Source organism: Crocodylus siamensis, chromosome 2 (genome assembly GCF_052110815.1).
Source record: "Crocodylus siamensis isolate JL-2025a chromosome 2, ASM5211081v1, whole genome shotgun sequence".
Taxonomy (NCBI): Eukaryota; Metazoa; Chordata; order Crocodylia; family Crocodylidae; genus Crocodylus; species Crocodylus siamensis.
Genome location: NC_143396.1, coordinates 54,260,993 through 54,283,106, shown reverse-complemented (window position 1 = coordinate 54,283,106; position 22,114 = coordinate 54,260,993). Strand labels below are relative to the sequence as shown.

Genomic DNA, 22,114 nt, shown 5'->3' with positions numbered 1-22,114 from the left:
GCTGGACTGATATTACAGGTTGCAGGAGTGAATACATGAGGTAAGGGTCTCTTTCTGCCTTTGGGTGAATCACTGATGAACCAGGGCTCCCCCCTGTCCAGTCTGCAGAACTGCAGGGCCCCTGCAGCTAGAGTGCTGCTCAGCATGGGCACCTGCAGCTGGGGTGGTGGGAGCTGTGGGGCCCTGCCCCACTCAGAGTGAGCCCCGAGCTGGAACCAGTGAGAAGCTACAGCCCTCTAACAGACTTTAGCAAGGGAAATCACTTTTGTTGATTGCTTGTCCATTTCTTCAGCTTCTGCACAGAGGAGCTGATTGGGACTGTTCAAGGCAGCAGAGCTCTTTTGCATCTACTCAACTGTACAATCTACTCTCAAAAGAGAACAGCAAGGATATAGAGCAGAAAAAGGCCAGACTGAGGTAAAAAAGGCAGAAACAGGTCTAAGATTTGCCCCCCAACCAAGGGACAAATGTGTGTTCTTGGTGAGTAAAGTCAGTGAGACCTTGAGCATGCTGGGAGGGAAAGGAAAATGTTGGAGGCTGGCAGCCTAAGGCCCCTGCAGAGAGTGTTTGGAGGGAACTCTCTCTGTGAACAGGAACAGGGTTTGATAGATTGAAACAGGTTGTCCTATTGAAACATTGACTGATTAGCAGGGATCCGGGTTTACCATTTCCCAAGGAAAAATAGAGAAAATCATGGACATTTCCCTTTGCCAGAGGAAACTGTGGATGTTTCATTTTCCTGGAGAAACCCATGGATTTTATTGTTTTGCAAAGAGCTCTCTGCAGGCTGGCAGAGTTCTAGCTTGGTTGAAATCAAAATGCAGGATGTAGGTTAAGGAGTGGGTTAAGTCCTGCCCTAACTCCCCATCGGCATTTGAGGTTGCACTTGGCACATGTCAGGCTGTACCTTACATATTATGACTATACCTGATGGGTGGGGGTCCATACTGATACCACAGTATTATTACATAGTAATAAAATGGTGATCTTGAATGGGTGAGTTGTTTTTAACTTCACCTGTCTCTTCCAAACTAGTTTTTTTATGACTAAAATGAATGTTGGCTCTATTAGCTATGGGGCCTACACGACGCTCACAAAATGGCGAATCGGAGGAAATGAAAAAATGATGCAGAATGTCGAGTTTTCAAAGATAGTTGGACCACTGATTTTTTTTTGTTATTGAATAAAACGGGAACATCCTGTGTCTGACTTGCCAAGAGAAAGTAGCTGCCTGCAAGGAGTACAATGTGAAGCAACATTATTGTACAAAACATGCAAAGAAATTTGACAGCCTGGTGGGTCAGATTAGAATTGATCAGGTGAACTCTCTAACACAGAGCATGGATGGGAAACAGTCTTTTTTCAAAGCTGCCAGGCAGAATTCTGAGGCAGCAACCAAGATCAGTTTCTTGATATCCGAGGCAATAGCTAAGAGAGGGAAACCACTGTCTGATGGAGAATTTGTGAAAGATTGCTTGGGCATATTTACATCTGAGGTATTCCCTGATAAACAGTCAATGGTGGAGAATATCAGCCTTTCACATCAGACAGTTGCTAGAAGAGTAGATAACATGGCATCCAACACTGAAGCTTCACTGATAAAAAGACACAGTGTTGCCAGTTTTACAGCTTGGGGGTTGATGAAAGCACGGATGTGAGTGATACAGCTCATCTGGCAATCTTTGTACCAGGAGTAACCAAACAATTCCATGTTGTTGAGGAACTGCTCGATTTATGTCCATTGAAAGGGAAAACGACAGGACAGGACATTTTCAATGAAGTAAAGCGTGTCTTGTTGAAATTCAATCTTCCAGAGGACAAACTCTGTGGTCTAACAACTGATGGAGTCCCTGCGATGATAGGCAAGCACAATGGATTTGTCAGTTTATTGGTCAAGTCAGCGCCTCAGGATGTCGTCACACATAACTGCATCATTCACCAGGAACTACTGTGTGCAAAGGCCCTGGAGATGAAACGTGATAGAAAAGGTTATTTCTATAGTCAATTTCATAAGGTCAAAGGGGCTTAACCATAGACAGTTCCAAGCATTTCTGGCTGAGATAGGATCAGACCATGATGATGTTATTTATTTCTCCCAAGTTCGTTGGCTCAGCAGGGCAGCCACACTAGCCAGATTCTGGTCACTGCTTGATGAAAGTAAAGCCTTCATGATGAACAAAGGAAAAGATATTAGCTTCATGGACGATGATGCATGGCTGAATGACTTGGCATTCCTAGTTGACATCACCAAGTATCTTGCAGATTTGAATATAAAACTACAAGGGAAGGATCAGTTTGTCAACAGACTGTATGAACACATCCAATCCTTCATTCATAAGCTGGAATTGTTTCAGATACAGCTGAATACAAAGAATGTCACCTATTTCACAGTACTATTAACAAGATGTGCTGAGACTGTGAACCATGACAAGTATTCTGCACTGATTGGCTGTCTGCTGGATGAATTCAGACAAAGATTTGCGGATTTCAGGGAACACAGCAATGAGTTGAAGCTGTTTGCAGACTCTTTTGGAACGGATGCCACCAATGCTGCTGACACATTCCAAATGGAACTAACTAACATCCAAAATAACGGTGCCTTGAAGAGAGCTTTTGCAGAACATGACCTACTGACATTTTATAGTAAATATATTACATGGCACTCTTTCCCAAATCTATTGAATCATGCACTTCGGTTCATTGCACTGTTTGGCAGCACGTATTGCTGTGAACAGCTTTTGTCAAGAATGAAGAACATAAAAACAAAAATCAAGATCATTTTTGACAGATGGACATTTATCTGGAATACTCTGCATCACCATATCAAGTGTGCCAGCAGATATTGATAACTTGTGCAAGCAAAAACAATGTCAGGTATCACACTAAAGAAATCAGTGTTCATTGTAGTTTTCAGAAAGTTAATAAGAGTAACTTGTACACATTGTTTTTACACTGTGCAGCAGATGTGTTACTAACAAGTTATTAATTCATTAAATCTTCTTGAAGATTATTCTCAAAAATGCCCACATTTTGTTGCTTTGATTAGTTTCCACTCTGGCTGATATCTTTTCCACATTTGATCAGTCAACTTGCATTATGCTTCTTTCATTCACTGAGAAGTGAGTAGAAGCAAAAGTGCTTATTTTAGTCAAGTGTTTGGTATTTAATTCTTGCTTTTATATTGTTTTTATTTTGGATTTTAAATCACATTTCCAGACCCATTTCATTGTCACTTCCTGCAACTTCATTGGTGTCAAAGGTCACGTGACATCACTTCCCGCTGTGATACCATTTCCTGCTGTGATATCACTTCCTGTGAGGTTTTTGAATATGGCTCGCCGACCCACTGGGTGATAAAAAGTTTGTGATCCGGCCCCACATTCAAAAAGGTTGGACACCCCGCTCTACACCAATGGTTCACAATATTTTTAGACTCAAGGCACCTCAGAGAAAATGCCAGCTCTTAGCTTTCACTCATTTTGTGAGTGCAGAAAAATAATTCTGCAATTCTTCTGTTTCTAAGAACTCAGGCCACAGGTCAGACTGTTTTGGACACTGTGAATTCTTATTTGAAATCTCTGGGTTTATCTTGTGAATCATGTATTTGCACACCGAAAAGTGCTAATAGTATGCAGCATCTCTTGGCACCCTGGCTGAGAAGCACTACTCTTTGCATGTGCTCCTTTTCCAGTTTCTTTTCCTTCTGTCAGCAGTTGTAGATGTTTAGTGTGGTAGCTGGTTGTATTAGACAGGGGGTTGCTGGAAAAGAGACAGGGCAGGTAAAAGTGGTGATGCAAAGATAGTTACCCTTGGGAGGCAGACTTAAAAGCTGTGATGCGTAGTATCTGGTGTGTTGTAGCTGTGGTGGTGGAAAGAGATTGCTGCAGATAAAGTATATACAAATAAATACGTACTTACAAAATCCAGGTGGCTTAACCTTTATTTCCATACTTTTGTATCAAATATTTTGTTTGCATATGAACTCTACTTTATCCACAAGTTTTTGTGGCTTTTTCTTTTTTAAAATAAACAGAGGTGAGGAAGGGAGATCACCTGAAACATCTAATAAATTCCATATATGTAAACTGAATACAAGTACTTACCAGCTTACAAATACTGGTTTCCTAGCCTTGTAATAGGGCATATGGTTGCTCTGGCCTCAGCCTGCCCACACAGCTATGGTCACAGCGGCCACAGTTCCAGACCCAGTCCTAGTTGCTATATGACATATGTATATTTTTAAGTAACACTTAGCTTCCATAATAAGAAATGGCAACATGCATTAATTTAAGCTAACTAGGAGGGCCCAACAGGAAAGACTTGTTCTAAAAGCCTTTAGAGGTGCCAGAGGACTGGAAGAGGGCCAGTGTGGTTCCCATCTTCAAAAAGGGGAGGAAGGAGGACCCGGGAAACTATAGGCCAGTTAGTCTTACCTCAATCCTGGGCAAGCTTTTTGAGAAAATTGTGCTGGCACACATCCATGAGGGGCCAACAGGGGACTGCATGCTTAGGGGCAACCAACACAGGTTCATCAGTGGCAGGTCCTGTCAGACCAACCTGGTGGCCTTCTATGACCAGATCACCAAATCCTTAGATGCAGGGGTAGCAGTGGACCTAGTCTTCCTGGACTTTCGGAAGGCCTTTGACACTCTCACGCTGTTCACATTAAGAAACTGGGGGACTGTGGTGTCGACACTTACACAGTCAAATGGGTCACCAACTGGCTGGGGGGCCGCACCCAGAGTGGTAGTGGATGGGTCATTTTCGACCTGGAAGGACATGGGCAGTGGGGTTCCGCAGGACTCAGTCCTCGGGCCCACACTGTTCAACATCTTCATCAGTGACTTGGATGAGGGCGTAAATAGCACCCTGTTCAAATTTGCTGATGACACTAAAATGTGGGGGGATGCGGGCACGCTAGAAGGGAGGAATAGGCTGCAATTGGACCTAGACAGGTTACAAAGGTGGACGGATGAAAATAAGATGGGATTCAACACTGACAAGTGCAAGGTGATGCACCTGGGGAGAAACAACCGGCACCATACCTACAGGCTGGGGAATTCCCTTCTTGTCAGTACAGAGGCAGAAAAGGATCTTGGAGTCATCATTGATGCCAAGATGAACATTGGCCAGCAGTGTGGGGATGCAGTCAGGAAGGCCAACTGCACCTTGTCACATATCCACAGATGCATCTCAAGCAGGTCCAAGGAGGTGATCCTCCCCCTCTATGTGGCACTGGTCAGGCCACAGCTGGAGTACTGCGTCCAGTTCTGGGCGCCACGCTTCAAGAGGGATGTGGACAACATGGAGAGGGTCCAGAGGAGAGCCACTCACATGATCAGGGGGCAGCAGGGCAGACTCTATGGGACCTGAACCTGTTCAGCCTCCACAAGAGAAGGCTGAGGGGGGATCTAGTGGCCATTTACAAACTAGTCAGGGAGGACCAGCAGGCATTGGGGGAGTCCCTGTTCCCCCGAGCACTGCCAGGAATGACCAGGACTAACAGTCACAAGCTGGCAGAGGGCAGATTTAGGCTAGACATCAGAAGGTGCTACTCCACGGTCAGGGCAGCTAGGATCTGGAACCAACTTCCAAGAGAAGTGGTGCTGGCTCCTATCCTGGGGGTCTTTAAAAGGAGGCTAGATGTACACCTTGCTGGAGTCATTTGACCCCAGTACTCTTTCCTGCCATAGCAGGGGGTCAGACTCGATGATCTGCTCAGGTCCCTTCTGACCCTAGAAACTATGAAAAATATATGAGATGAGCAAGCAGATAAGGAGAAGAATGTTAAAAAATTAGTTGATTTTATATATGCAAAAAAATCCTAGCATTTTTTAAAAATGCATACCCCTATCTGGCCTTTACTTAAGATTTTAAATCATGCATGGCCATGCAGTTGCGCAGCTTATAGGGAACCTTGATTCTGGCCTTCCCATGCACCAGTCAATCAGCTGACTGCTGCTACTAGCCTCAGGGGCGCACTGAAATCAAGGCCTCTGGTTAACCCCCAAGCTCAGAGTGTCAGTCAGCTGATTGGGGCCCCCAGCGCAAAGATTTGCTTTATAAAAATATGACATGCGAAAGAGCACAGCCTCATTCTCCAAAATGCAGAAGATTCTTGGTATTCCTTTAGTACATAAAATTTTGCATGTTTCACCCACATCACTTGTGAGCAAGAAGAAAGAATGGATTAAATTCTAATATCTGACCAAGTGGTTCAGAATTCAAGGGAGCCATAATATAAAACAGTAATGAAGTGCTTTACAGCTTAAGCATCCTAACCCTATTTAAGATGTACACAAATGAATGGCTGAAATCATTTTCTGGCTCAGAGTATAGCAAGTAATGAGATGTAAATGAGTAAAATGCAAATTGTGCAATAAAATGCAATCTGTGAACAGATAAGTTGTCATTTTCAGGTTTCACAGTTAACAACTAAGGGACACTTGTAGCACAGATAATAGCTCGTGAAGGCATACAGTAGACTTTTATGAAGTAAATATATTTAATTGTGAGGCAAATATAAAAGTAGTTGTAAACCATAAGGGATAGACAAAATACAGTATTTGCTTATTTTGATCACCCATTATATAAACTGCATATCACAGTCCTGCTTTTAACTATTGCATTCATGTTGCTATAGTTTTCAAAATGATTAACAAACTTATTTATGGCTTGTTCAAAGAAAATAAAAGGTCAATCTTAAGCTTGTCCACTTATCAGATTTTCTGAACATTTAACAAACACTTAAATGATTCTTTTCCTGAGGAGTACAGATTTAAAAAATACAGATTTTAAGGTGTAGTTACGTGGATTTAGTAGTAGAATCTAGGGGTGCAGAAAGAGATACAGAAATGAACATAAACACAGACTTCACCCAACAACAATGCAGAAGACAATGTGTTGAGGTAATTAGTAGAAACAAACTTAGGTGTAAGGAAAATATCATATCCAAGTCAAAGCATTAATCCAATAACTCCATTTTGGAACAGACAGCATCACATACAGATTTTAATTCATCCATCTTTTGGTTCTGAAGGAAGGGATTTGTGCGTTTTGAAAGGTTTATTTATACACATATCTTCCCTTCCTTTAAATGACTGTTCTTTTTATTTCAAATGTCTTCATTTCCATCAAGAAGAGTTTCATTTTAAAAAAATCCTTTTGACTTCTTGATAAATCCTGGCCAGAGTTTCAAGGGAAGAAGGTATGCAAAGTGTGTATGAATTTGATAAGGTGAAAATATCTCACTTAAAATGAAATTATAAAATTATAATGCAAAATAAAAGTTAATGGGTACAAACATATATAATTGGGCACTAGCTTCCAAATAACTCATTTTTATAAAAGTTTTCATACTATCTGTACCAGGTCCAGTGGTAGGTGGTCACAAATGAAGATTTCATTTAACAAATTAACAGCTTTGTAGCAATGTTAATTGGGGAAGATGGCATGTTGTTTAGAATATCTACTAAATGATAGCCTTCAAAAGTAGAATGTTACATGTAATTACTTTGGCAAATGTTAAGAATATCACTCTTTGAAAACATCATTATATCTATAAATTAATGCCTTCACTGCAAAATGTCTTTCACCTTAGTAAAGCTGTTTATTACTGTGGATCATGAAAGGAAAAAAAGGATATTTTATTAATACAAATTGTACATGCTCCAATTCTTCAACTTAAAAAGATTTCCAGTTGTCATACTATGTAGAAACCTTGCAGAAACAAATATACTGCTAGGGACCTGGCCAAGGAATAAGTGGCAACAACATCATAATTCTATTTGTGCCATTCGGTAATTCATAGCTTTCTGTTCATTATGGACAATGTCAAAGTGACTGTTGGTTATTTCTCTAAGAAGATCACTTCGTAGCTAATGCTAGCTCACTTCATAGTGTTTTGCAGAGAAGGCTAGACGGAAATTGTGTTCTGTTAGGCTGAAGTGGATCTGGCTTGTAATTAAATTTTTTAATGGTGAATTGCTTCCTGTATGTGTCTTCTATTAAACAAAGTATTCTCCTCCTCATATGTGTCCTCCAATAAAGTCTGATGAGCTTCATATTCATGGTGTGGCAGTGACGATTCTTTTATGGTAGCAGATATCAATTGATTCCAGGAGATATTAGTATTTTTAAAAGCATGCAAAAGAAAAATGCCTATGATTATAGTAAAAAATCCACTGAGGGTCCCAATGATATCACCCAGGTCCATGCTATTCCATTCTTGGAACAATATGATGGAGCATGTCACAACTATCATGGTGAAAAATACATAATAGATAGGTGTCACTAAAGATGTATTAAACACATCCAGTGCTTTGTTGAGATAATTGATCTGAATACTGACTGACAGCACCAATGTCCCCACCAAAATATAAACTAGTGGGTGTAGGTAAACTGGCTTCTGCTCCAGCATCTCTTTAATGGCAATGCCCAGGCCTTTGATGGATGAAACAGAGAAGGCACCAATCACAGAACAAATTGAGATGTAGACCAGGATATTCGTCTGACCTATCCTCGGAGCCACAACAAAAATCAACACTATGGAGATGACCATTAGAACAGCAGCAAATGCCATAAACACTGGAAAAAGGGAGGGGAGGAAAAAAAGTGAAAAACATCTATTTTATGTTTAAAACATTCTGATGGTATAAGGCACGAAAAGTTACAAATATACTTTTCCCCTTATTTTGTAAAAAAAGGCAATCAGTAAGTTATCAATCTTGCAAAAACAATTTTAAAACATGAAGGTGGCCCCATCATATCCCCAAAGGTCATTTCCTTCCATTAGCTAGACCAAGTTCACAGCATTTTGGTGGAACAAATCAGGACTGAACTTTTCACTTACTCATTTTGGGCCATCCTTGCTTCCACAGCATAATCTGTCAAATTCGCTAACCCTCTCCCTCACAATTGCAGTGCGCAGGCGCACACACACACAAATACATTTTGATGGTGAATAGCTCCCTGTACACCTCCCTGAAAGAACAAGGAATTCTGCCAAAGTTGCTATTCTCCAAAAGCCTGATCAACTAGTCAGTCAGGAACGAATGAGTCCTTTGGAGGTCTATACATTTTATGCAATTAGACACGACAAGAGACAGCCAGTAGATTTGCATTTTTTAACTACCATATATGAGGGTTTGTTTGTTTTTTTAAATCTATATCAGGGGTTGGCAACCTACGACCCATGAGTCAGCGCCATCCCAGAGAGCCTTTGGATCCAGCGTATGGACATAGGACTTTGGCTGTGGGTGTTTTCCCCTTGCCACTGTGGGGAGAAATGCTGGGTGAGGGCAAATCATAGTGCCCACCCATTTTCCCCTGACCTGAGGTGGGTCATTCCAGCCTGCAGCTGGAAAAGGTTGTCAAATTATAGTAGTTTAGAATAATTGTAGGTAATCTCAAATACAATTTTTAAGATGTATTGCATCACTCTTGCTTACTGGAAAATGCCAAAAACATACAAAGAAAATATTAAAAGTATGTTTGCTGATATTTGGTAGAAAAGAACTGAGGTCTTTCTTCTGCAGGTCCTAAAGGAACATTGCTATACATGACCTTCACATGATCTATTCTAAAGCACCTCATGGGGCATTTTGAAGATTTAACCATAAAATATTTCTATAGCACTTTCAGTGGGTACTCATTATAGTATTTATAAATTATAAATTAAAGATGATCATCTCAACTCAGATAGCTCTCTGCTTCAGGCATACTCATCCCAATCTGCAGACTGGAAACACCAGACCAGGTTGAACCTTAACATTGGCATAGGGTGCATCAACATATACATAGATTTCTCTCTGTGCACACATATAAAGAGAGTGTTTTAGTAAGTCTTGTTTGCTAACAATGGTGGCCTGAATTTTAACCTCAAGGAATGCTACAGTAAGAAGATGCCAGAGAAATACTGCACTTGACTTTGCACTGCAGGAAAACTAAACGGGGAGTGTTTTGACATGAGACACTACTGTGCAGTGGTTATTGCACGTGTATTTAGTATGCCAGTGAATGCCTTAAATGATGCTACCATGCAGTAACCTAATAATACTGTGCAGTACTGTATTAGCACTGTTAGTGCTGTGACATGCTACTGGGCAGTATTATTCAGTTACTGTGCAGTCAGTGTCTTGTGTAGACGTACCCAGGAGGTGGTAGAATACAGCTCAGTAAAACCCTCCAATACTTGTTGACACCTGTGAATGCAAAGATACTTAGAAATCCTCTACACAAAAATTTTAATTAAATAGGGTTGGTTAAAGTAACAGACCTGAATCTTGTAGTTTTATTTCCATTTCTGCTAATGAAGTGACCTCCTCCTCTTCAGGTGCGTGAATAACCATCACTGTTGATCCCAAAATACTTAAAATGCAACCCAACTTTCCATGAATATTCAGCTTCTCATTTAAAAAATAAGATGATAGTATTGCACTGGATAAAGAAAATACAAGGAACAGATTTAGGTGCACCTTACAAAACAGTGAAAATACTTTTGTTTAAAATGACAGTTCAGAAGGTACTTTGGACTGGGGATAGGGAAATAAGTCAAATGTAAAGAAGAAACAGTTTAAATAGAAACTTTTTTTGCAAAACATTTTCCCCCTTAATTTTATGAAGATCAGACAGAAAATGGGGCAAGATTTAGCACTTTTTATCAAGTCCTGTCTCTTTCCTTTGCATTCCCCACCATAACTGAAGAGTCAGGAAAAGCAATATTTGTTCCAGTCACTTCTTTTTAAAGCTCTATGAAGTCCAGAGGCAAGTATTACTGACACAGAAGCCCCAGAAAGAGAGTCATAAAATAATATGTGGTCCCAGACTGAGAAAGATTTTTCTTCCATTGGCTCTAGCCAAGACAATCTAAAGCTGCAGGATGAAATTCCCCTGGACCTTATCATTTCAGACTAGAGCAAGATCATTTTCATGTGTGATCCAAGCAAGAGCAAAACATATAATCACCTGCCAGTTTTTTAAATATACCTTTGTTTTGGCAGTATACTTACAGCACATCAACATCTGGGGAGCATAGCACAGTGGTTCTCAAACCTCCGACAGATTGTGCACCACCAATTTAAAACAATATAACCTTAAGTACCACAAGAAAATTTTTCAGTTCAACCTTAAGTACTACCAGCATTTTTTTAAAAATATAAAGTAATTATAATAAATCTGTTTATGTGCATCACTGACAGGTTGTCTGCATACCACTGGTGGTATGTGCATCACAGATTGGGAACTACTGCCATAGAAAAATACTACTGCTTTAAAAGAAATCTCTGCTCTCTTACTAGGCAGGTTAGAGATTTTCTGGCACTCAAATACAATAGTGCTAAGTGCAATATCTAAATACATCTCCATCTAGAAGTGCTTTATCCATTGCTGAAATGCATGCCCAGTAATATTTTCTATTGGACTAAAAATTATATAACCCAATTGAAATGGCCAGGGGATATATATATATATATATATATATATATATTTTTTTTTTAGAGAAACAGTTTGACAATTTCAATATTTAAAACCTGGCCAAATTGTAGAAGCAAACACCCCTCCTCTTACCCCTCTTAAAGTGCCCTGGATGAATCCACTCAATGCTTACGTAACTGCATAGAATTTAAACCTCACTGCTCCTTCTTCTTCAGTCAGTATAGTGGCTGCCCACACCCTAGTAAGATATTGTACAGCACTAACTTGAAATGTATAGATGCCCTAACAGACTACTTGGGCAATACAGAAAGTAATTCATTAGGTTGTGCTATTCATGTACCCCACATTTGCTCCGATGTGTTCTAATTAAACATTTTGGGACAGACTCGACTAATCAAGTCTGCTGGAGCATGCTAATTAGCATGCTCCAGCAGCCGTGGTGTCATGTGTATTCAGTGTTCTCAATGTTTCAAAATGGAGGCTGGGGCACTCTATGTCAAGGAGCAATACATATCCTCGGCCAGCAAAATGGGGTCAGAGGAGGGGCAAATGGAAGTGCTCTGGGTCAAGATACAAGGGGGCTGTGGGCAGAGGGATCTAATGGTGGGGTCTACTACAGACCCCCCAACCAAGGGGAGGAGCTGGACCGGGAATTTTCGGGCCAGCTTGCCGAGGTACTGAAGGCAAGGGATGTAGTTGTCATGGGTGATTTAAATTACCCGGATATCTGCTGGGAGGAACAGTCAGCCAGGTCGGACCATTCCAGGAGGTTCCTGGCCGAGACACAGGACCTCCACTTAATTCAAGCGGTGCACGGTCCCACCAGAGGAAATGCCCTGTTGGACCCGGTCCTGGCCATGGGCGGCGACAACCTGGTAAGGGGCCTCCAGGTTCTTGACCACCTGGGTGATAGCGATTATTGCTTGCTGGAATTCACCATCCAGCGCAGGGTGTCAAGGACCTGCAGCAAGGCAGTAGCCCTAGACTTCAAGAGGGCCATCTTCAATGAGTTGAGATTAGTGGGAAAAGCACTGGGGTTCTCGAGAGCAGGGGAGCTTAGTGCTAAAGATGAGTGGTTGTTCCTTAAGGAGACGATACTCAGGGCCCAAGGAGTGACCATCCCAAAAAGAAGCAAGGGGAGCAAGAGTGCCCAAAAGCCCCCCTAGCTCACCAAGGGTGTCCAGGAATGCCTGATTGCCAAAAAGACAGCGTACAACCGGTGGAACGGGGGTGCTATCTCCGAAGAGGAGTATACCTCCTCTGCTTGGGCCTGTAGGGGGGCTGTCAGGAAAGCTAAGGCGGACATAGAGCTAGGACTAGCATCCAAGATGAAAGATTTATAAAAAGTCCTTTTTCAAATATATAGGGAGGATGAAGAAAGCACCGGGAAATGTGGGGCCCCTGTAGGATTTTCTGGGCAATCTGGTGGTCGCGCCAGAGGAGAAACCAAATCTTCACCTCCATTTTCTTGTGCAGGGACTGGGACTTCCCCACCGTGATGCAAGATGGACTCGAGGGGAACACCTCCAGACCTCAGGTTGGGGAGGAGCGGGTTAGAGAGCTTCTGGAGGGGCTAGATGTGTTCAAATCAGTGGGTCCAGATGCTCCCCACCCCACGGTGTTGAGGGAGCTAGCAGGGGTTATTGTAGGGCCCTTGGCACAGCTTTACGAGTGCTCGTGGTGCTCAGGCCAGGTGCCAGATGATTGGAAGATAGCCAATGTGGTCCCCATCTTTAAAAAAGGGAGGAGGGAGGACCCGGGCAACTATAGGCCCGTCAGTCTTACCTCAATTCTAGGGAAACTCTTTGAGAAGATCATCAAGGAGCACATCTGTGATGGGCCAGCTTCAGGGATGATGCTCAAGGGCAACTAGCACGGTTTCATTAGGGGCAGGTCATGTCAGACCAACCAGATTGCCTTTTATGATCAGGTCAAAAAAGCATTGGATGCAGGTGTCGCCATAGATATAGTCTTTCTGGACTTCAGCAAGGCCTTTCACACCATCTCCCACCCCATCCTCATTAAAAAACTAGGCGACTGTGGCATTGATGCCTACACAGTCAGATGGACTGCAGATTGCCTGAAGGGTTGTACTCAGAGGGTGGTAGTGGACGGGTCATATTCGGCCTGGGGGGAAGTGGACAGCGGAGCCCCTCAGGGCTCGGTCCTTGGGCCCGTCCTGTTCAATTTCTTTATCAGCGATTTGGACGACAGGGTGAAAAGCAATCTGTTTAAATTTGCTGATGATACCAAAATTTGGGGTGAGGTGAGCACGCTAGTAGGGAGGGAAAGACTGCAGCAAAACCTGGATAGGCTACAGGGGTGGGCTAACAAAAATAGGATGCGTTTCAATACTGACAAGTGCAGGGTGCTGCACTTGGGCAGTAGTAACAGCAGTACACTTATAGAATGGGAAACTCCCTTCTTGAAAGCACAGAGGCAGAAAGGGATCTTGGAGTCATTATTGACTCCAAGATGAACATGGGCTGACAATGCGAGGTCACGGTCGGCAGGGCTAACCGGACCTTGTTGTGCATCCACAGGTGCATCTCAAGTAGGGGCAAGGAGGTGATCCTCCCCCTCTACGCGACATTGGTCAGGCCACAGCTGGAGTACTGTGTCCAGTTCTGTGCGCCCTATTTCAGGAGGGATGTGGACAACATTGAGAGGGTCCAGAGGAGGGCCACCTGCATAATCTGGGGACAACAGGGCAGACCCTACAATGGGAGACTGCGGGACCTGAACCTGTTCAGCCTTCACAAGAAAAGGCTGAGGGGTGACCTGGTGACCATGTATAAAAATCATTAGGGAGGACCAGAAGGGTTTGGGAGAGACCTTTCTTCCCCTAGCGCCCCCTGGCATAACAAGGAATAACAGCCACAAGTTGTTGGAGACTAGGTTTAGATTAGACATCCGCAAGAACTACTTCACAGTCAGGGCGGCTAGGAGCTGGAACCAACTTGCAAGGGAAGTGGTGCTGGCTCCTACCCTGGGGGTCTTTAAGAAGAGGCTTGATGCCTACCTGGCATCAAGTCATTTGAGCCTAGTTTTTCTCTTGCCCAGGCAGGGGGTCGGACTTGAAGATCTACAAGGTCCCTTCCGACCCTACTTCTATATGGTAATAAGAAAAGCTCAAGCATAAGAACTAGGCTTACTAAGAAGCTGTTTACTATACAAGACAATCTTCTCAAACAGGGATATGTAATGGCTAGTACTACATAGCATGTGCTGTGGTGTTTAAGTCTAAAAATCTCTAATGATAAACTGTCATAATTGCAACCAGTATTGCCTGTGGGACAAGGATAGACTGGATTAGGTATCTGCTAAGTACTTTGGAGTGATTTATTTCTTCATATGGCAAAGGCAATTATTCTTTAAGAAGTGCTCATGTTTCCAAGAGAAGCATTTAAAACATGGTAATAAGGAGCTCCATTTCCTTTTCTCAAAGCTGACTAGAAAAGAAGCTTTGACAACATTTGGTTGTAATATAAAAAAATTTCACTATTAAAAGAAAGTGTTTTCAAAAATACATTTTGACATGAAATGCTATTGCATTTTTAAAAATGAGTTCATTACTGTTTGTTAACAAGTAGAGGGAACATTCATTTTTGAAACACTAGGAGACAACAAAACCAAAAACTTATCACCAATATGCTCATCAGCGTGATTAATACCATGAACATGCACTGATTTTGGAACTACTTATCAGACTGCTGGAAAAACAGTTGGAACATATAAAAATATTTTGCAACAGAACTGCTTGCAGTACCCCCAAATAAATTCATTTTTTAAGCAAGGGAGCCAAAGAAATTCAGGTATACCAAATTTTGATATCTTAAGTATTACCGGTAAGAGGCAACTTTCTTACATAAAATAAAACATAGTCCTTTTTTGCATACAGTAAAAGGTGTCAGTGTGCATTTCCAATTCATACCAACCTTATAAGAACACTCAAAGCACCCAGTGGGGTAATTAAGGTTGCAGGTGCAAAGGCATATGCAGCGAAGTTTGCAGCTTCTCCTATTCCCACTGAAAAGAAGAATATTTGCGGAAAAATAGAAAGCATGGTTATAAATATTAAGTGATGGACAATACAAGTAAAAGAATTTCTTATTACTTAAACTACTACTCAAATGATGAATTTAAAGTTACATTTACTATTCTTAGAATTACTGAGAACTACTTCTAAATAACCAAAATAAAGACAGTATAAAAAGTTAAACATCCAGGAAACAGCCATTTTCAAAGTATTGCATAGGTATATTAAGATGCAACAGTAATGGCAGCAGTGGAGAGAACCATTCATAGTATATCCATCATTTTTGTAAACAAACAATTAAATAGAAGCAGTATTAAGGAGTTTTGAAAAAGTACTACTAAAACAAACAGATAAACACATACCTTCTTTGCCATCAAAGCACCGCTTTTTATTCCCAGATATCTACCCCAACGCTATTAAAAATGAGGGAACTTTAATGTGCTACTAACAAAACCCCTTCATTTACTAAAGCTGTGGAAAGGTTTGCAAAGCAAATGAAGTACTTCATACAGATTAGGAATCCTGACACGCACCAGCATTAAATTTGGCACAAAGGCTTTGCCAAGAAGTATCCTTACTTAATTTTCTCTCCTGAAGAAAATGTAAATTAAAAATGTAAAGAACCTTTTCAAAGACTGCATTTTGATTTATTTACATGTAGTTTGAGTAAGAGAGATCAGATTCACCCTCTTCCTCTTGTCCAAAGCTTACTTGAAAGCAATCCTGCCCACCAGAGCCATTCCTTCAAGTAAGAATATCCACCTTGCCCTGGGGGAAGTGGAAAAAAAGTAGACTAATATTAGAAGAAAAGAATTGAAGGAATCTAAAAAGACACTTAGACATTAAGAGATGCAACTGAAGTTTCAAATTCTGTACAGTATAGCATTCATTTAATTTAAACATGCATATGCAACATTCATGTCACATGGAGGTTAGGTATATCACCAAATTTTGATTAACTCATGGAAATGGCACTGTTTAATACTATTGTTAAATGGGCTGCGTCTTGAACGGGATTTTTTCAGTATATACATGGAAGACCAGTTCCAGGTACAAATAAGACCAGATTGAGATTATCCATTTGCTAAAAAGGAAAGTATATGCAGAGGCAGGTATATGTATACCAAACTGCAGCCTGAATATGATCAGTAAAATATTTCAAAAGACAAAGTACAGCTAACCAAACTTTTAAAAGCAAAATACAAACATTATACTGGAAAACTTGTTTTCTTTAAATTCTATCATCATCCAAAATAGTACATTTCAATATTTTACGTGGAACATCATACATAAAAATTCAAAAGTCTACAAAAGATTTAAGCTGCTGTAACGCTACATAATTTAGGATGGTATTTTCAGAAGTATTCCATGTTGACATAATTGTGCTCCTAACTTCAATAGGAGTCAAATTAGGACAACTCTGAGTACTTTTCAAAGAAATGTCATCCCTATAATAGTGATGTTCCTTGTACCATAGTTTTTTTTTAAGCTAGGTTTTTCCCAGTATTCATTCTCCAAGCCTCTTCACAGTGATTTCATGATAGTAGTTCATTTTACAAAAACTATTTGTTACTTCTCATACCTCATCCCCCACTTCCAAAAACTGGGTGTGTTTAAACTACTTTTATAACTTATTACAGTCTCCAAATCTTTCTCCTCTCATACAGAAAGGGACATATAATGAAAATCTTTTGGTGCCAGATAAAAAGTTATTTGACATAGTCATGGTCGGCATTTTACAAATACTTGTGACATAGCACATATTCTCATTTCCACCTTTCCAAGAGATTTTCAAATCTAGTAGCCTCTGCAAAATAATGGTTATGCTTCTAACAAGGACATTAATAATTCCAGACAACGTTTCTGATCACTGTAAAGCATATTTTTAAATGTATAATTAATGGCTTGATCTGACTCGTTAGTAATGAAAAAGGTTGATTTTTTTTCCCCCCGAGTCTGCCTCTCAGCACCTCCTGTATGCTGTACTTAACTTGCTATACATACTTTACTATGATCAGATACCTTCCTTTCAAATGCAAGAAGAAAGTCCTGAATTTGAAAGCTTGTCTAACTTTATCCAAACCGCATAGCTGGTCTAATAAAAGATATCACCCTAAGAAATTATTCCCGCTCACAACAGGCTGAATCATCATGACTACAACATCACTCACACTACCGTTTTTGTTTTTCCTGTCAAAGATGAACAAGTATTTCTTACCAGCTCTGGTGATTCCTTTGTCAGCCAGTTGCAAAAGGGCCTTCTTTTTTAGTATAAAGCTGGAACCAACAAAAATACTGGAACCTATTGCCAAAACCACACCTACAAAGAGCCTAGATTTGTTCTCTGCAGATGTGGAAATACTCAGGTTTGTTTCATCGGAGTGTCTATTTGGGTAGGTGAAGAAAGAAGCCGGAGACACTGATACATTGATGACCTTGCACCACGCTTGAAAAAAGTCATGACAAACCAAAGAAAGCACAGCACCTGGGAAAAGAAGAAATAGAAAAGGTATTGGCAAAGCGCATGGCAAACAAACTCATGGTAAATGCAGTACCACAGGGGTACCATTTCATTTTCTCTCCTCAAGCCTCAAGGATTCTACAACTTGCCTTTACAGAGAAATGTGTCTTTCACACCATGCTAAATCCTACAACATGCCGTAGTCCATTTATCAAGTAGAAATAGAATTTAAAAATCCCCAATTCAGCTTCTTCTACTCTCACAGCTCTTCCTCAAATGCCAGTCACTCTAGCTCTTCTCAGTAAAGTCTCTCTACCTAGGAGTTTTTCACCAGGAAAGGGTACACTACTTTTTTGCAGCATATCGCCTGCTCTTAGGCAAACGAGTGAGCCACACAGGTTCTGGCTTCTCAGCTTGAAAAAGTAACAGATAAGCTGCTGATACCCTCACTTTCCATTCCATAAATATAGGTCATAATTTCTGATAAAACTGATAACTGTAAGGAATTTCTAAGTAAGACTGCCACTTCAACCTGAAATCATCTTATTGCACTCAGATCACATTTTATTAGTGGATGTTTATTAAGAGGATGTTAAACAGCATGAAGTAGAGCTATTCTATTTTTCTGAATAGCAAATGCACATTAATATGCATTAAAGCCCTCCTAGATTCCTTTGTCTTGGGCAGCTCATACAGTCAGGCTCTATTCCTGACCACATGCCCATCCTGGGCAGCCCGGCTCTTCTCCCCCTGGCCATGCACACAGCACAGGCAACACAGAGCCCTCCCTGACTTCAGCAGCTGGAAGAGAGAGGGAGAAGTCCAGAGCCCAGATCCCCTTCTCCCCCGCACAGGGCCACATGCAACCTCTGGGCCACCAATTGGAGAGCTCTGGTTCAGGCAAGAAAATTTATCAAGTCATTTAAGGGCCTATTTTACCTAAGTGAGAGAAAATAAAAAATGAGAGCATCACAAATAAGATAAGGAAATTTGGAAAGGGGAAAATATTCCATGATCTTACAGGTTGCAAACAAAAACTCAAAACACATACAAAAATGTTACAGTTCACAGGTATACTTGTTTGCTCAAAACTACAACGTAAAATATTTATTCCAGACATTAAAGTGATGTTTGTGTATCAAGTTTAAAAAAAAAGAAAAAGAAGAAAAGGATTTCAGAGTCCTTGTGCAACCCACAGACTGTAGACCATGGCCTCATGAATCCTCTGGGATCTGCAGACCACAGATTGGGACCCACTGACATAGACAATGGATAGCTAGCTATATGCCACAGTTTATTGTAATGTGTGCAACGCAGTTATACTGCTATACCCATTTACAGATGTACTGCTTATGTATTCAGATTAGTTCCAAGGGCTAACTAAATTATAAAACAATGCACAATCAAAATGGATGCTCTTCATTTTGAATTAAGGAGATACTGGCAAGCAGTTGAGAGGTAAGGAAAGCCAAAAGGATCTTTAGTACAGCTTGTGGGTGATATGAGTCAGTAGGAGTGGCATTTCCCATCAGTAAAGGAAAACACTGCCTTAGGAACAAAAATATTATGCTGATAGAGTCAAAGTAGAAAGCTTTAAAAACTGTTATAAGAACAAGGTCACAGGAATAAAAAAGGAAAAAAAGGAATGAGTAAAGCGCTCCTGAAGAACTGGGTCATTTAAGAAAAAAGCTTTCTATATTATTTCTCATTCAATAATATACAAGTAGCTTTCAATATCTTCATTCCAGAGGTAAGTGGACCCAAGATAACCCACTTCGTATAGAATTACAGTAGCTGCAACTCAAGATGTTCTATTTTTTACAAACTGAATTTCACTAAAAATGTAAGCACAAGGTCATTTTATCACATCAGAGAAGAGCCATGATCAGAGGCCAGGAAAGCAGACCTTACGATGACAGGCTGTGAGAGCCATGGGGCTCTTTCGCCTGGAAAAGCGTAGGCTCAGGGGTGATCTGATGGCCACCTATAAGTTTATCAGGGATGACCACCAGGATCTGGGGGAACGTTTGTTCATCAGAGCGCCCCAAGGGATGACGAGGTCGAACAGTCATAAACTACCGCAAGACCGTTTCAGGCTGGACATAAGGAAGAATTTCTTTACTGTCCGTGCTTCCAAGGTCTGGAACAGCCTGCCATCAGAGGTGGTTCAAGCACCTACATTGACCACCTTCAAGAGCAAACTGGATATCAATCTTGCTGGGATCCTATGACCCCAGCTGACTTCCTGCTACTGGGGCAGGGGGCTGGATTCGATGATCTTCCGAGGTCCCTTCCAGCCCTGTCTATGAAATCTTACCCTGCCATGTGATCTTACTATGCCAACAGTTTTGCATATTTCCTTTTTACAACCACTTCACTCAGAAAAATTCCACAGAGTTAAAACTCCTCCTTTATCCTTCCCCAATTAAAACTCCTCCTAAATATCCTTCTTTCCCAAGGTGCCACCAGATCGCATGAACAGAAACGCTGCCTTATTCCACTTATAATCTTGGCACAACCTATAGCAACAGAGGGTAGGAGGTTGAGTGAAAACAGATTAATTATGATTAGTTTTTCATAAGGTATATTTATATATCTGCTTTTGTTAATATTTAACAGATAGATGAAGGTTTTACATGAATTGAAATAGCAGAGGTGCTGAATCTTCAAGTACTGAGAAAACTCCAAATTCAGTTCTCCGAGTCATTCAATAAAGTCTTCCTACAAATGCAGAGAAATATGAATTGGCATTTCTGGTATCTTAAGTTGAAAATGTTACTTTAAAAAGATTTTTTCATGCTCTCTTTGCACTTTGTAAGAAGCAAAAAAAAGTTAGGAGTATGGACCAAATTCATTGGTCACTTTCAGATAAGCAATCATCGGTCTAAGCTTATCGCAATACTATCCTAGACTGTAGATGAGAGATTGACACTCTTATGAGAGACATCTGTAGTGAAGCCACACTTCCGTTTTAGTCTCCACCAACTTTACTTCTCCCTTATTAACAAGGGCCCAAAATTACACCAATTTTCCCTTGCCTGATGTCTCAGAATTAGTTAAACATCACTCCAAACACTGACCAGGGAAGGCGAAACATCTCCCTCATTCGCCATCTTGCTTTCTTTGCAGGATATGTGGTATTTGGCCACTACAGGACAAGTAGGGATACTCTCCATTCCTTAGTTCTTTTTCTTTTTTTTTTAATAGGAAGCTATATTAAAGATGCACATTAAAACTAAATAAGCCTGTTTAAGGGCAGGCTTGTCTGGTGAGTAAAACTAAACAGCTGTAGTAAAAGAGCACAAGGACCTAGTTGGAAGTTTTTTACAGCTTCTAAAACAGTTCCAATTTACTTTCAGAGTCAGAAGAGCTGGATACTCCCTTCATCAGCTCCAACAGGGGATGTCCCTCTCACCTCCTTCTGACCAAGTAAACCACTACAACTCTGACAGAAGGAAGCCCTGTACTAGGGGTTAGCTGGCCTATGTGTTTGAAGTTGGCAATACACAACACATAAGAAGTTGGAGCAAAACACCTGTGAGGGTTTGTCAGTTTTAGCCACTTTACCACGCTAGGCAATACAAAAAAACCTGCCAATTATATGTAAACACCAAAAAAGGTCCAAAAACCAAATTATTTCTATTGCAGTGGAGCCGACAGCCCCACTCCCCACTGACCCAACGGCTGCAAGGGCAACTCCTAAAACACCAAGCCAGGAGACTCCCCAGCTGTGCTGGAGTCGAGTCTCCCCGCCGGTGCCCCCCGCTCCACGGGCACCGCCAGCTTTCCGCTGCCATTTAATGGAAGTGCGGAGTTGCACCAACGCGCCCGGGACGGAGCGCCAACCAGCTGTTGTAAATGGATCTGGGCTCATCCACCCACTTCAGCGTGACACTGGCAGAGAGAAAGAGCGGGCCAAGCGCTGGCGCGGAGCAGCCGTGCGGGAGATGTGCGGCTGCTCTCTCCGCCCGGCCCGGGCTGTCCACGCAAGGCAGAGGGCTCCGCCCCTCCCCACGGGCCAGTCCAGCTCTCCCCCGCGCGGGAGCCCACCTCGGTGGCAGGGCGCCCGGTCCGGCACCACCACGAGCTCCCCCATGGCTCCGCCCGCGCCCACCGCGGAACCCACCAGGGGCACCTGCCCCGCCGCCCCCTCCCACTCGGCCGCAGCAGCCAATCCCGGC

The 22,114-nt window shown here is 41.7% G+C and overlaps 1 protein-coding gene across 1 annotated transcript; it reads right to left on the bottom strand.

The window, feature by feature from the left end:
* Positions 1–6,514: 6,514 nt before the first annotated feature.
* On the bottom strand, positions 6,515–22,073 carry NIPAL1 (NIPA like domain containing 1). The gene is made up of 6 exons (XM_090035884.1): positions 21,984–22,073; positions 17,691–17,957; positions 16,184–16,240; positions 15,372–15,462; positions 10,277–10,437; positions 6,515–8,586 (listed from the first exon to the last, which is right to left on the bottom strand). Exons 1-6 carry the CDS (start codon positions 22,027–22,029, stop codon positions 7,973–7,975), a joined length of 1,236 nt encoding a protein of 411 aa, XP_089892010.1. The 5' UTR covers positions 22,030–22,073; the 3' UTR covers positions 6,515–7,972.
* Between the last annotated feature and the right edge of the window lie 41 nt (positions 22,074–22,114).

Excerpts from the sequence above, each read along its gene's own strand:
- NIPAL1 (XM_090035884.1), bottom strand. The coding sequence starts at position 22,029 with ATGGGGGAGCTCGTGGTGGTGCCGGACCGGGCGCCCTGCCACCGAG. Across the intron at positions 17,958-21,983 it reads CCGGGCGCCCTGCCACCGAG|GTGCTGTGCTTTCTTTGGTT; the intron begins GTGGGCTCCCGC and ends TTCTTTTCCCAG. Across the intron at positions 15,463-16,183 it reads GTGGGCAGGATTGCTTTCAA|TGGGAATAGGAGAAGCTGCA; the intron begins GTAAGCTTTGGA and ends TCTTCTTTTCAG.